The 13,506-nt window shown below is 39.4% G+C and overlaps 1 protein-coding gene across 2 annotated transcripts; it reads left to right on the top strand.

The window, feature by feature from the left end:
- Nucleotides 1-1,805: 1,805 nt before the first annotated feature.
- Nucleotides 1,806-13,087, top strand: LOC133022707 (UNC93-like protein MFSD11). 2 transcript variants are annotated; one of them, XM_061089582.1, is made up of 13 exons: nt 1,806-2,262; nt 2,861-2,916; nt 3,189-3,296; nt 3,379-3,458; nt 4,669-4,765; nt 7,477-7,535; nt 7,712-7,856; nt 8,870-8,919; nt 10,246-10,311; nt 10,403-10,528; nt 10,615-10,789; nt 10,879-11,014; nt 12,379-13,087. In XM_061089582.1, the coding sequence occupies exons 1-13, from the start codon at nt 2,173-2,175 to the stop codon at nt 12,529-12,531; spliced, it is 1,341 nt and encodes a 446-aa protein (XP_060945565.1). In that variant the 5' UTR covers nt 1,806-2,172; the 3' UTR covers nt 12,532-13,087. The 2 variants fall into 2 exon arrangements, with proteins under 2 accessions (XP_060945565.1, XP_060945566.1); XM_061089583.1 differs by lacking the exon at nt 2,861-2,916 and adding an exon at nt 2,659-2,788 and having other exon boundaries at nt 2,199-2,262.
- The last annotated feature ends 419 nt before the right edge of the window (nt 13,088-13,506 follow it).

Here is a 13,506-nt window from a genome sequence, read left to right as displayed (position 1 = left end):
GAAGTGAGGGGTAGTGAGTGCTCTCGCTTCGCCGCGCTTCTTTGTTGTTGTGGCAGCATCGAGAGGTGGCACGTATCTCAACTGCTATTGGACAAGTTCTTCTTCTTCTTTTATTAAGGTGACGTCTGGGATTGAAAACGGCGCCATGTCGCCAACTACTGGATGTTTAATTTTTGAACTCACCTCCTCTGGCCTTCACACCAACTCAGTAAAGCCTGTTACCTCACTTCAAGTCTGGTACAAATCCCTCTATTACTGTCAAATGCTATATATCTGAAGGTTCAGCTTTAAAAAGGTCTGGTGTGTAAGGTTTAGGTGGAAGGGATATTTTGAAGGAAATTGAATATACAATAACCCTAGCGATATTTTCTCCAGTATCTGATCATCTAAATTGTACAAATTGTTGTTTTCTTTACCCGAGAATAGGCCCTTTATATTTAAATACTTTATATTTACATCAGGAGTGAGTCCTCTCTACGGAGGCCGCCATGTTTTCTTTACAATAGTTCAAACTGGACAAACTAAACACCTTTTGAGTTTTTATGACAACTGAAGGCTACTACAGGTTCACTTTCCTGTTTGGAAGAGGAAGATGAGGTAAGAGGTATTCAGCTGCAACATGCAACTTCACCACTAGATGTCACTAAATTCTACACACTGAACCTTTAAGAGCAGTCTACGTATTAAAGGTACTCTTACCTTTGTTGCATTTGAGAATTACAGCACATTCGAATCATCCCGCCTTCCTCCAATGCCCCACCCCCTCGTTCCCATCCGCGGTGTTTTTTCTTTTGTTTTTCCCCCTGGGAGCGGCTGTTTCAGTACGCTGTGGACCACTTTGGTCTGCCATCGTCAGTCGCTACGGTCGATACGGTCGCTACTGTCTGCCGTGGAATCAAAACAAACCCTATAGTTGAGGACGCGCCTTGATGACGCGGGCCCGAATGCGCCACAAGAAGCAGACGGGCTTCCTGTCTGTTTCAATGCAGCAAACAGACAGGTCTGTCGGCCAATAAGGTCCTTCGGTCCGAAGAATTTTATTGGTTGAAGTTTTCACTAAATATTACGAGAGTGAAATAATTGTTTGCTTTAACTCCTGGTGGGTCTGTCTTGCATTTTAGAGTGTCATTACCTTATTAATACCAATTTAACCTTATCCACAAAAAGTGTAAAAATGTAACAAAGGTAAGAGTCCCTTTAAATGCTTCAAACTGAGATGGACTTGCTTTAAATATTTCATGGCATGATCGGTGTGGTTGTCTGCATTTCTCGTTTTCTTACCACATTATAGTCACATCATAATAAGGATAATAATAATAATAATGATATTAAGAAGCTATATTTACAAGTATTCAACCCTCACAGTCATTACGCATATCTTTCTTTCTTACTATGTTTTGCTACTTAGTAGTCTTATTTCATTATTGCATATTTATTTAGAAAATACACGTTATTATATTCTTTATCGTATTTTTTAAAATATAGAATAATTATTATTATTATCATTATTGTTGTTCTTGTTGTCTTTTATTACTTATTTACTAAGTTGTTTACATAATGCTACTTATATTACTGGTGTGACAATAAACATCTTGAATCAGAGAATGTGGTGCAGTGGGAACCTAAAGTAGCAGGAAAAGAAAGACCAAGTAACCCTCATATAAGTACTCATATACATTCCACTACTGCTCAATTCTGCACAATGACACTGGAAGACACTCTTCCCTCCTCGTTGGAGAATATTCCCCCTGGTTTCCTCTGGAAGGCAGCAAAGCTAAATGAGTGCAAACGAGAGAAAGAAGAGGAAGAGGAGATATGAGCAGGGGATGGATGTTGACGAAAGCAATGACGAAGAAGTAAAAAAAAAAAAGGAAGACAGCAGAGGAAAGTACTTTTAATTTAAGTCACAAGTTGTCATGAGAGGGTCGGTTGGTTTTTTAGGAGGGAAGTGCGCCCTTGTCTCGGTGGTGCGTTCACTGTCCTGCGGATCCACAGTTCGTGCAGGGGCTCTTCAGGCTCGGCTCAGTTAAAATGGATTTACCGGAGTTTCTAACGAGTCCGTATGGGAGTCTGTGTTAGATCTGCGGTTCATACGAGTCGACAGCTCAACATTACCAGAGGCTGTAAACACACCACACCACTTGTGTTCCTGTTCTGAGACTGAATCCAACCATGGCAGACACAAGGACTTTCAACGTTGTGATCCTGGGTGTGGGATTCCTGTTCATTTTCACCGCCTTCACCACTTGTGGGAATATTGAAGTAAGTTAAAATAAATAAAAATAAAACTTATAACTCTCGCTGTTGACTTATTTAAAACTTCAGTCACAGATGTTTGGTCTTATTTTCATAACGTGTTTGCTCTCTGACCCTGAGGAGATATTTTATTGCTTTAGTGCATGTCTTACATTTCCTGTTATTATTACGCACATGTGTAATTACAGCATGTTTCCAAAACTGTGTAAATAGTCTGCCTGCACGTACTTGCAACATTATATTCTTATGTATTACAATGCTTCACAATCTCCCCATTTACATTTTTCTGTATTGTTTATACCTTATTTATCCTATAAATAAATTATAATTCGTTATTATAATGTCTAGTTCTATTGCTTTTATTACTTGAACTTTTCTGAGCTCAGTTATTAATCCCAACAGGAGATGCATTATGGGCAGTAGGAAGCTGGTCAATCAGAGCTTGTGTCATGTGCATCTCGTGTCTCTAATTTTCTTCAATGGCCAGTGAAATTATCAGACCAGATGGATGACTGTGGGACATAATTGGGAGGTATTTATCCGTTTGTCCAACCCTGTGTTTTACACTGCATGTTTTCTTTCTTTTCTTTTTTTTCACTTTTAGCAAACAGTGGTGAAAAGCCTGGAGAATGGCACTTTCACTGGGAGTGGATACCACAGGTAGGTCAGGCAGGATCACATCCTCTGCTCAGCAAGGGATTTTATAACAAAACAGTAACTTTTAAAATAAATCTGCAGAAATGTTTGTTTTTATATTTTATCTGTTATCTCATTTTAGATATTTTTTCATATAAATAGCCGTCTTTGATTTTAAATTATGTCTCTGATGTTTTGTGTTCTTGTTTTTTATTTTTACTGGCTGCTGTTTTGAAACTTGCTTTAGGAATAAAGTTATTATTACTGTTAACATTTCCTTTGTGCTTTCTTTACAGTCTTGGAATCATCTATGGCATCTTCTCCTTCTCAAATTTACTTGCACCAGCAGTTGTTACAGTATTAGGACCAAAGATTTCCATGTTTATCAGTGGCCTTCTCTACAGGTAAACATTGTCATGCAGGATGCTGATATAGATGAGAGCTGAAACATGTCTCTCATGACCGTTCCTCATGTTCTGTGTCTAGTGGGTACATCGCTGTGTTCATCATCCCCTCAACATGGTCCTTTTACTTCACTTCTGTACTCATTGGCATAGGAGCAGCATGTAAGTACCTCTCACATAACATGTCCTGCAACATGTGATCACATACACAATTATTGTTATATAAGTTACTGTAGGAAATGTTGCATGTTCATTAAAGCTATGGCATACATTGGAAACACACCTATGTATCCTGGAAGGAAGGGGAACTGTTGAGGACTTTAATTGTTTTTGTACTTGTACTTGTTTATTCCCATATTTCTATTACAACAACAAACTGTCTCAAGTTATATTAATCATTTAAGACAACTTTCTTCTCCATTGCTCCCCACTCTATTATGACACAGTGAGTTGAATCCTGGTTTATAATGTCAATTAATGTATTTAATTTTTATTATCATTAGTCTACTTAATCTTTTTTTTACCAGTGTATCTTTATTTTTATCGTTTTTTTTACTAATCAACATCTAATGATTATTCTCATCAACAATTAAACTGATGGTTATTTTCTTTATTAGTCGTTTTGTTCATCAAATGCTACAGAAAAATGAAAAATGCTCACTATTCATACGTAGCCAAAGGGGACGATCAAATTCTGAAGATGACAAAGAAAAGCATCTAATTCTCCCGTTCGAGAAGCTGACACCAGATCATTTTGTGCATTTTTACTTGAGACAAAATAGTTGTACATCTTATCATGGAATAATTGGCTTATTGTTTCATTAGTTTATTCAAATACCAGATTTGATTACATTACATTTACAGGATACAGTGTGTTCAAAATAGGTCAAAGCACTGAGGCACATGAACACATCGGCTTGGCTCCTGTTTGTTTGTGCAGCCTCCGTTTGTGTTAAAATCCAAACAGTGTTTAATAGCGCATACAGGGATTATTATAACTGGGATGTGATGATGAGTATAAACAGTATGTCCCAAATTAGACCTCAAATAGGTTCAGAGCTGGGTGTGTAAATAGTGTGCAGCACCTTGAGCTCGCTCTGAGATATAAATGAAAATAAAGAGAAAGCGGCTCTTTGCTGAGAGGTTAGCTGAAATAAAATGAAGAGAAATGATTTGTAGCTGGTTTTTAATGCAGCCTGAAATTGCTGCACTGCGATGAATTCCAACCCCGTGCCTGGGCCACAGTGCGGTTAGATGCTTTTCTTGCCAACACAGAAAGATAATTTTTCACTTCATGTGGGCAATTAACTGACCGGGTACATTTTTTTCCTCCTGAAATGACTGCTCTCCCTCCCATTTTTTCCCCTGGCAGTGCTGTGGACGGCTCAAGGACAGTTTCTCGTGGAAAACTCAGAAGCCTCCACCATCAACAGGAACACTGGGATGTTCTGGGCTCTGTTACAGTGCAGGTAGGCTGCTACTGACTCGAATGTTCAATTCAGGTCTCTGTCTATTCAGTGTTGACGCACTGCATAAAGGATGGAGCTGGGCACTAAAACAGTATGAATAATATATAATTTTAATCAATAGGAATATCGCAAAAGTCCTATATATCAATATATTGCTTATGCATTCTGCAAGAAGTGAGAGGGTATAACACAATTTATCGAGAAGATTTTAAAACCACAGCCTTTACTCTGGAGCCAACATTTTATTTAAGGAAATAATCTGACATTTATCAGGATAATCATCGATAGATAGATATGCAAATGTTTATCTTATATAGTATCACATAATGAATTATTCAGGGAAAAAAATCTAATTTATAGGAAAAACAATGATTGGACATATATCAGAGCAAGACTCAGACACCAATCGGCAGATTAATAAAGGCATTAAGGAATAATTTTTGTACAGATTACAGCGAAGGGATGTGTGGCGAGTGGAAGGAATACCTGGGTTCTTATACTGCATCAGGTGATTAGTGGAAATCAGCTGCAGGTTTGAGTGGGAACCACACCCATGCCCAGACCTGCCAAACCAATCACACGCACACTGACCAATACATACCAAGCATTCTCAACCAATCAGTGTTCATTCACACACACACACACACACACACACACACACACACACACACACACACACACACACACACACACACACACACACACACACACACACACACACACACACACACACACACACACACACACACACACACACACACACACACACACACACACACACACACACACACACACACTGGAGGGAGGGGCAGCCAGGGTGCAGAACATGACCCACCCTAAAATGACAGAAACCATCTTTGAACTATACTGCAGCCATGGGCCCCCTCCCCTTTTGAGGAGATGCCATGTCGTCCATCTTTATACAGTCTGATGAAACTGACTCATTATTTGAGGGAGACCAAATAGAATGCATATTATTTGAAAAGGTTTTGCATTCTTAGATTATGCTGTATGTGATTCTCTGGAATCATTTATCTGCAACTTAGTGAAGGAAAGAAGTCTCTCCTTTGTTTGAGAACCTAACAATCGTCAATTAACTGCTAAATAACTAGCTATATTATATCATCCTTTAATTCCTGCATTCAATTCATAAAACAGGTTTCATCACCATGTTTTTCATGTTTGATCAAAGCTGTCACTACCCTGCAGCAGCCAAAATCTTGTCCTCTTTTTATTTTCTATCTGATAGTATATTACTCTAAGCTTAATTTAAAAACGTTTCTAATAAATCATGTCACAAATTGTCATTTGCGCAAAATATATAATAAAACAAGCCCGAGCTGCTGAAACCGGAGCGTTGTGCAGGAGTTTGGGCCTTTTCATCTCTTTTGTTTGGCCCGCTGCTCTTGCACAGTAGCTTGGACATCTAATTTGTATTTGCTAAAATATGCAAATTGAATTAGTATAATAATTACTTTGGCTGTCACCTGCGCCAAAGCTCACAACAGGGTAATGCTAATCTGAGTCTGCAGTGGTGATCCCTGCCACAGTAAACTTATGAATCAATTCTTCACAGCCTTCACTCACACACACACACACACACAAACACACAAACACACACACACACACAGACACACACACATACACACACACATACACACACACACACACACAGAATGCAGCCAGTCTTATCTTTATGAATAACCCCTGTTATCCCTCATTGAGGCTTGGGACAGAATAATTGCACACAATTTTAAGCCCCCGAGAGATTTGACACCAGTAAAGCTCGCTGTCCATAACAAACAGGACCAAGGTTGTTCTAATTAAATGTTAGGGTGTTTAACTGCAATTAAAAATCCCAGAAATCAACTCTGTGGTGACGACGAACACTTGTGGGACGATATCTCTCTTCCCCGAAGGTCCACAAGTGGCGACTGAAACAACAAAATACAACTTTGTATTATAGTGGGGGTTGAAAACTGTTTTAAAGCGCTTCATAATACTTTTCTGCGAGGTGGATGAGAGGATGGTGGATTGTGTTTCTTATCAGGTGAAAGCTATGTGTCTCCAAAATGTCACCCGGACAGACTAAACGTCAGCTAAATACATTTTAGCTGACGTGAGGCTGAAGCTGGTTAATTCTGTCCAACAGCAGTTGGCAAAACAATCTCAGTTTAAGGTCAATCTAGTTGTCGTTCGGATTTTAAGTCATATGACATGATCTTCCTCCTTAAACCTGCACTTACTGATGCTTTTGACCATTTGAGGGCAGCAGAATCAAGCCATAAGCACAATGTAGATTACCTTACAAGTTAATATTCCAAATTTGATAAAGAACAGTTGCCTATTTACACATCCTGCAGTTACACAGCAACATGACAACATAACAACATGAGAGACATGAGAATGAACTAAAACTATAAAGCTGTAGGGCGCTTAGCTAAATAATCTGCTAATACTTTATAAATCTGTAATTTCATGACATCAAGTCTTTCCACCGATAAAGATCGTGCAATATGATTAAAAAAACTGTAAAACATCGGCTAAATTCACAATGAATGGAAATTGAATTGAAAACACATGTCATTGACTTAGCTGAAAAGTCCCAACACTGGAGATACAAGGTTTGAACCCAGCAGTAGATTTTCATTTTAATTCCTGTCATATCCATCATGTACATATTCGACTCATCAGTATTTTCTCTTTTGCAGCATGTTGTTTGGGAATCTTTACATTTACTTTGACTGGAATGGAAGAGCAGAGATATCAGGTAGGATTATCTCAGAGTAAGTCCTGTCACCACCAATATAGAAAAATGTAGCAAGACGATGAAAACATCAAGAGCCCTACAGAGCACGACCTATTGGCTATTCTGAATATGCTCTTGCTCTCAGTATATACGGTGCACTTAAGTTAAAGTGGTTGATTGTAATTTTCTTCTCTCAGACAGCAGCAGGAAAAACATCTTCCTGTCCCTGTTGGTCACCTCTATACTCGGCACGCTCAGCTTCCTGGTGTTGAGGAGGAGCCATCACGAAGAGGAGATGCTCTCTGAAGAGGAAGGGCGCCTGCTGCTTTCGACACACGCGATGTAAATCCTTCCGATAATTGCACCTCTCTCCTCGTAATCAGACTATATAAAAGTGTCTGAACGACGACTGGAAGGACACAGTGAGAGTGAAGTACACTGTGATTTATGCCACATGGTAACATTTATTACAGTGAGCAAGGCAACGAATGTTAATAATTTACCTCCCATCTACTTCACCATGTTAACCTTTAACCAAACCACCCACGAAATTGATATTTGATCGAATAACCTACCTTGAATCGTATGAGGGTTTTCATCGTGACTTATCGCCTCAGCTCTGCAGGAGCGCTTGTCCTTCACAAGAAATGACAACGACCATTTTCCCACAGATCATTGCAATTTTGACGAGTCTAATCATAGGCCTTTACCGAGTGGGGTGCAATCACGCAGATTTTGGACGGCCCGGGAACGAGACTTCCCCTTTTCAGAGTGACAATGGTTAAACACCACGGCCACTTCAGACAAAGCCCTCCACGCTATTTCAGACCTTTTAAATCATAGAAAAGAGGTTTGACTCAAATTACAGAAATAACAAAAATATATATGGATGGTGTCAAAATCCAGTGATGTTCATGAAAAATGACGGAAAGAAGATGCAACATTATGTGTTAGACAGGAAATTAAGTTGGCGAAAAACATGATTAGACTGAAATTCTGTCAGCCTCTTTATTACAAAGACAACTAAATTCAGCCTTTTTCTCTCTCTTATGGTAGCAGCTTGTTTAGACCCTATTCTGAGTATCTACTCGATCCAGGTATTTGCTTTCTGTCTTGCAGCATAACAAGGAATCCTATAGGGAGCAATTTTTTATCTGTGGAAGCGCTGTTCTGCTCTCTGTTGGGATGTTTTCTGAGGAAGTCCTGTCATCTCTTTGCAGCTTAAGTTTTTGAGATTTGTAAATAACTTCACTTGTGGTTCAGTCAAAGGACGTTACATCATCGTTTGTGTGAGTAGATTATTTCTGTAGAGGGTGAAACGCACTTTATAACACATTTTATCTTCTGTGATTTAGGTATAAGCACAGAGCCAGCAGTGCCATGCAAGATGCCAAGTCAGAATTCAGTAAGTTTTTACATTAAATATTAGTGTATATGAACACTTGGGATTTGTTTATTTACACTTTGAATCATTATGAATTTACTGTATGCATATATAATGAACTCCATCATGTTCCACATGGACCACACTACATAGAGTTCTTCATAGCAGGTTTGCATTATGTGGCGTGTTCATCTCCGTCTTGTAATGTTAAAGAAAGTGAAAAATAATACAGATCTGCAACAAAATTCAACGTTGGCCTTCGACACAATTTCATGGAAATTGGTTGAGAAGTTGTTGCATCATCCTGCAAACTAACAAACAACACTGACCTCCTTAGCAGAGACGATTCAACCAAACTTATTGATGAAAATAGCACTTAAACCTATATGAGGAATACATGTGTTTGTCATGTACTTTGACTTTTCCATTTTGGCCTATGTCCTATCCACAAACATGGAGGAGGCAGGATTTCTGACCTTTACTGCAACCAGCCACCAGAGGGCTGTCAAGAGGTCCTGTCACTCCTCAGGAGCTGTCCTGTCATCCACACTCTATATACAGACTATGGTGGCTATAGAGTAATTTAAAAAATGACAGGTTAATTCATTAGAGTGCATCATATGGAGACCACACATATCTGTACGTAGTCGGCTTACCTTTAGTTTGGCACAAAATGCACATTCAGTCGAAGTGCTGCTTTTTCTCTTGCTGTGTATATATTTATCAGAGTCATGTTTTCACAGCTGATATAGAATCTACTGAGAAAGTGCAGAGGTGTGTTATTTTGTTGGTCTTCCTCGGTTACTTGGCGTACTGCAGGCAACCTCCAGTTCTCCGTTTCACTGCTGTGGGTCTGACACTAGCAGGCAGTCACAGGCAGCTTTGTTTTTGTTCGAGCGAAAATCGCTTTCATGTTGATAAGAATCTTTCGAGCATTACAACAGAGTACACAGAAAAACTGCCTGTGCGAGAGTTTTTATTTCAGATTATATCTGTGTTTGTCAAGTAGAAACTCTGCTGCACTTGCACCTGCTGTCAGTTCAGCAGAGATGCATGCTGATTTATGTCAAGAAAGGGCATCCCGGCATAAACAAAGAAACCTGGAGGGATTTCTTCTTTTGAAATCTGAATTTCCCGTAACAGAACGAGTAAATCTCTCTCTTGGGTGTTTTTACCATAAATGTGCCTTTTTGCCTGATTGAGACGGAATATTTTCTCATATTGTGCCCGCAATGAGGTTTAATTGTCAAAATGGGGCCTTAACAGCTGCATTTTTCTCTGAGGTCAATGTTGCTGATTATGATCTTTAGCAATTCAAATCATCCTTTTATGTCCACTCCTGTTTAGAGACAATTCTGCAACTTCTGAAGACTAAAACTATACTGCTCCTGAGTCCCTGCATGGCATACAGCGGTGAGTACAAATGGAGAATGCATTTCCTGTAGTGAGGATTTTAGCCTCCGGTGAAGGCTCGCGGCTACAGCCTGCCCTCTTTGTTCTCCAGGCCTCGAGCTATCTTTCTACAGCGGCGTGTACGGGACGTGTATTGGAGCAACCACACAGTTTGGACTTGCAGCGAAAGGCTTGATTGGGATCTCTGGGATCGTGGTGGGCATCGGAGAAATAGTGGGTAAGTTTACGCTCTTCTGTTAAACTTTGATCCACAGTCACAGAAACGTCTGCCGGGCTCACGTCGTCTTTTGGCTCTCTCCTCAGGTGGAGGCTTGTTTGGTTTGCTGTGTAAGAACAACCGCTTCAGACGGACCTCTGTGGTGTTTCTGGCAATGGTCGTCCACTTTGTCGCTTTCTATTTGATCTTCCTCAACATCCCAGATGACGCCCCCGTTGTCTTTAAGACCACGACCCAAAAGAACCCATATCTAACACCAAGGTAGCTAATTTATGTGATCATTTAATGATGAAAATTAAGCCTGTCACACGTCTTTGCTGTTTGAATAAGATCTACTTTTTCTCTCGCAGTGTGGCCATTGCCCTGCTGTGCAGCTTCCTGCTCGGACTCGGGGACAGTTGTTTCAACACGCAGCTCTACAGCATATTAGGCTGTGTTTATGCTGAACAAAGCACGCCTGCTTTCGCTATCTTCAAATTCATCCAGGTAATCCTGACTTCCCAATTTACCGACGTTGTTAGCAGTGACGAGCTAAGCCGGGTTAAAATGTTGTCTTGTCAGGTGTGGAATAAATTCACCTGAAGCACCATTAAAAAGGAAAAGACAAGACCCCTGTAATCTCTCCGGTTGTCTTTGCAGCAAAATTGGCCTCCAACTAGAAACAAACCCTTGAAATTGCATTTTTTTTTTATATTCAAAACAAATACTTGTTAAATAATAAGCATGTTGCTGCATGGGTCCAATAAACAAGGTATTCAACTTATGCATAAATCAATAACGAGTTCAATAATGAACTGTCTGCTGTCTCCCATCACGTCTCTTAACAACCTCGCCTGCAGTAAATTATCCTAACTAGACCGTGCAATGTAATTAGCCCTAACATTAGAGTATTATACTGTTACCAATTGTGCCACAACTAATGAATTGTTTGAATGTTGACATTAGAAAAACCCACTTAGCTAGTAATCAATGCTGTTCGATTTATACTTGAATGTATGTATTTTTTACAGTGTGCGTCACTTTTTACGAGAGGATAAGAAACGGTCATTGACTTGAAATAAAGATGGATGATGCGTCTCTATTTGCCCCTTCTGTACAAAATTTAAACCAAAAAATTTAAGATACGGCCCTGCCATCTTGCAATTTTGACATTTGTTTATAATAGTTTATAATTAAAATCACACTAATTAGAAAGTTAAATGACTGGAACCATCTTTGGTAAAAATGATTTAATATAATATACATGACTTTTTAGTTTTTAGTCCATGATTTGGTTTCACTTTTGAGGAGCCCCATATCCAAAAGTTTGCAAAACAATTTTACGCTTTATCGTTACTGAAGTCCAAACTTTTCAAGAAAGCAGACAGCAGGACACAAGCCACAATTTAAACTGTTATCCTGGCATCCGGAACACTATTTGTCGACTCTAATCCTAAAGTGTAAACCTTTAACACCTCCAAATAAGATGTTATCAGTAATACGCTACTCGTTTATTGATTTAGTCCATTCCTTACAATTTTGGTGTCGTTTTTGTTTTGTAAATCCTAAATAAAAAGACACTACCCTTTAAAGACTCTTAATATACAGTGTATTCTTTATACTAAAGCCCCTTGAACAAAGCTCGACAGACCTGCTAGTTCCGGATGAAAAGCTGCGATTGGACAATTGCTGTTCAGGAGAGGCTTTTAGTGAATGGTCAGCTGACAGTAAATGCACCAGTGGGATCTGTTAGTTTGACAAAGAAGTGCGAGTGTTACTTCCTCCTGTTAAAAGGCGTCATGCTTGTCCAGCCATGTGTGAGCAAAAACTGTCTGTTAAACAACTAAATAAAATCTCCTCTCCCTCGACAGTCCGTTTTCGCAGCCGTGGCGTTTTTCTACAGCGGCTACGTGCTACTGATGTGGCAGCTCCTGCTGATGGTCATCCTGGGCTTCGCCGGAACGCTCAGCTTCTTCGTGGTGGAGCGGATGCAGAACATCTCCTTAGACTTGCAGGAATATTAGAAAAGAAGACATTGTTTGAAATCAACGTTTTAGACATCTTGGTGGGCGGGACTGAAGTCACCAGAAAAAAAAACAATCCTGCATGTTTTATTTCAAGAGGTTATTTTAAAATCTCCTTTTACCATAATGCACTGAGGATAAATATTCACACAAGAATATTTTAAAATGATGCCACAACTGAACCGAGTTGCCTTAGGACAAGCTTTGAATAGTGCTGCATGGTTTTTGTACCTTGCACATTTTCTCTCTTAATTTCCGACACTACATAGTGTAATTGCTAATTCACACTATTTTTCCTACTGCACTTGATCTTACTGTAGGGTGGGTAAAAGAACCACTCACGTACAGTAGCTCTTATCTGCTTCCAGCTCAGGTCCGTTTTTAAATGCAGTGTCATTGCTGAGAATATTTATGCATTGGTTTATAGCTTGTCAGAATTGACAGATTGAATAAGAATTGATTATCTATAAATATTGTTCCTGTCATTATTTCTCAGAAAAAAAAAGTTAACTAACTAATGCCTGACAATCACTGTTCTCAAGGTTTTTTTTGTAAATGTTTGCATATTAATGTCAATGAATCTTTGATGAATAAAGTTTTATGCATTTTGCATATTTAAATTTTTTTTTACCTCGCAACCACTCAAAGCGCTTTACGCCACAAGCCACAGACATTCATACAGCACTACTTTATTATATCAGCGGCAATTTGGGGTTTAGTATCTTGCCCAAGGAGTGTGTACTGGAGGAGCTGGGGATCAAACCACTGACCGTCTGGTAAGGGGACGACCCGCTGTACCTCCTCAACCATAGTCAAACCTATTCCCTGCATTATTAAGGGTTCAGGTTTAGGTAAAATCAATGTAAAACAAGGCCACTGAAGTCTGACAAAACAGGGGAATATTTACAGCTCACATTCAGATCAGCCTGCAGCTCCAGAACACATTCATCCAAATGACTTTGAAAAGGCCCATCG

Source organism: Limanda limanda, chromosome 17 (assembly GCF_963576545.1).
Source record: "Limanda limanda chromosome 17, fLimLim1.1, whole genome shotgun sequence".
NCBI classification, from domain to species: domain Eukaryota; kingdom Metazoa; phylum Chordata; class Actinopteri; order Pleuronectiformes; family Pleuronectidae; genus Limanda; species Limanda limanda.
The sequence above is the reverse complement of the archived record's forward strand: the minus strand, read 5'-3'. Positions and strand labels throughout refer to the sequence as shown.

Bases quoted from the DNA above. Each gene is read 5' to 3' on its own strand.
- LOC133022707 (XM_061089582.1), top strand. From the start codon at position 2,173: ATGGCAGACACAAGGACTTTCAACGTTGTGATCCTGGGTGTGGGATTC. The intron at 10,529-10,614 runs GTAAGTTTACGC...CTCTCTCCTCAG, and splicing joins GGGCATCGGAGAAATAGTGG to GTGGAGGCTTGTTTGGTTTG. The intron at 10,790-10,878 runs GTAGCTAATTTA...TTTCTCTCGCAG, and splicing joins AACCCATATCTAACACCAAG to TGTGGCCATTGCCCTGCTGT.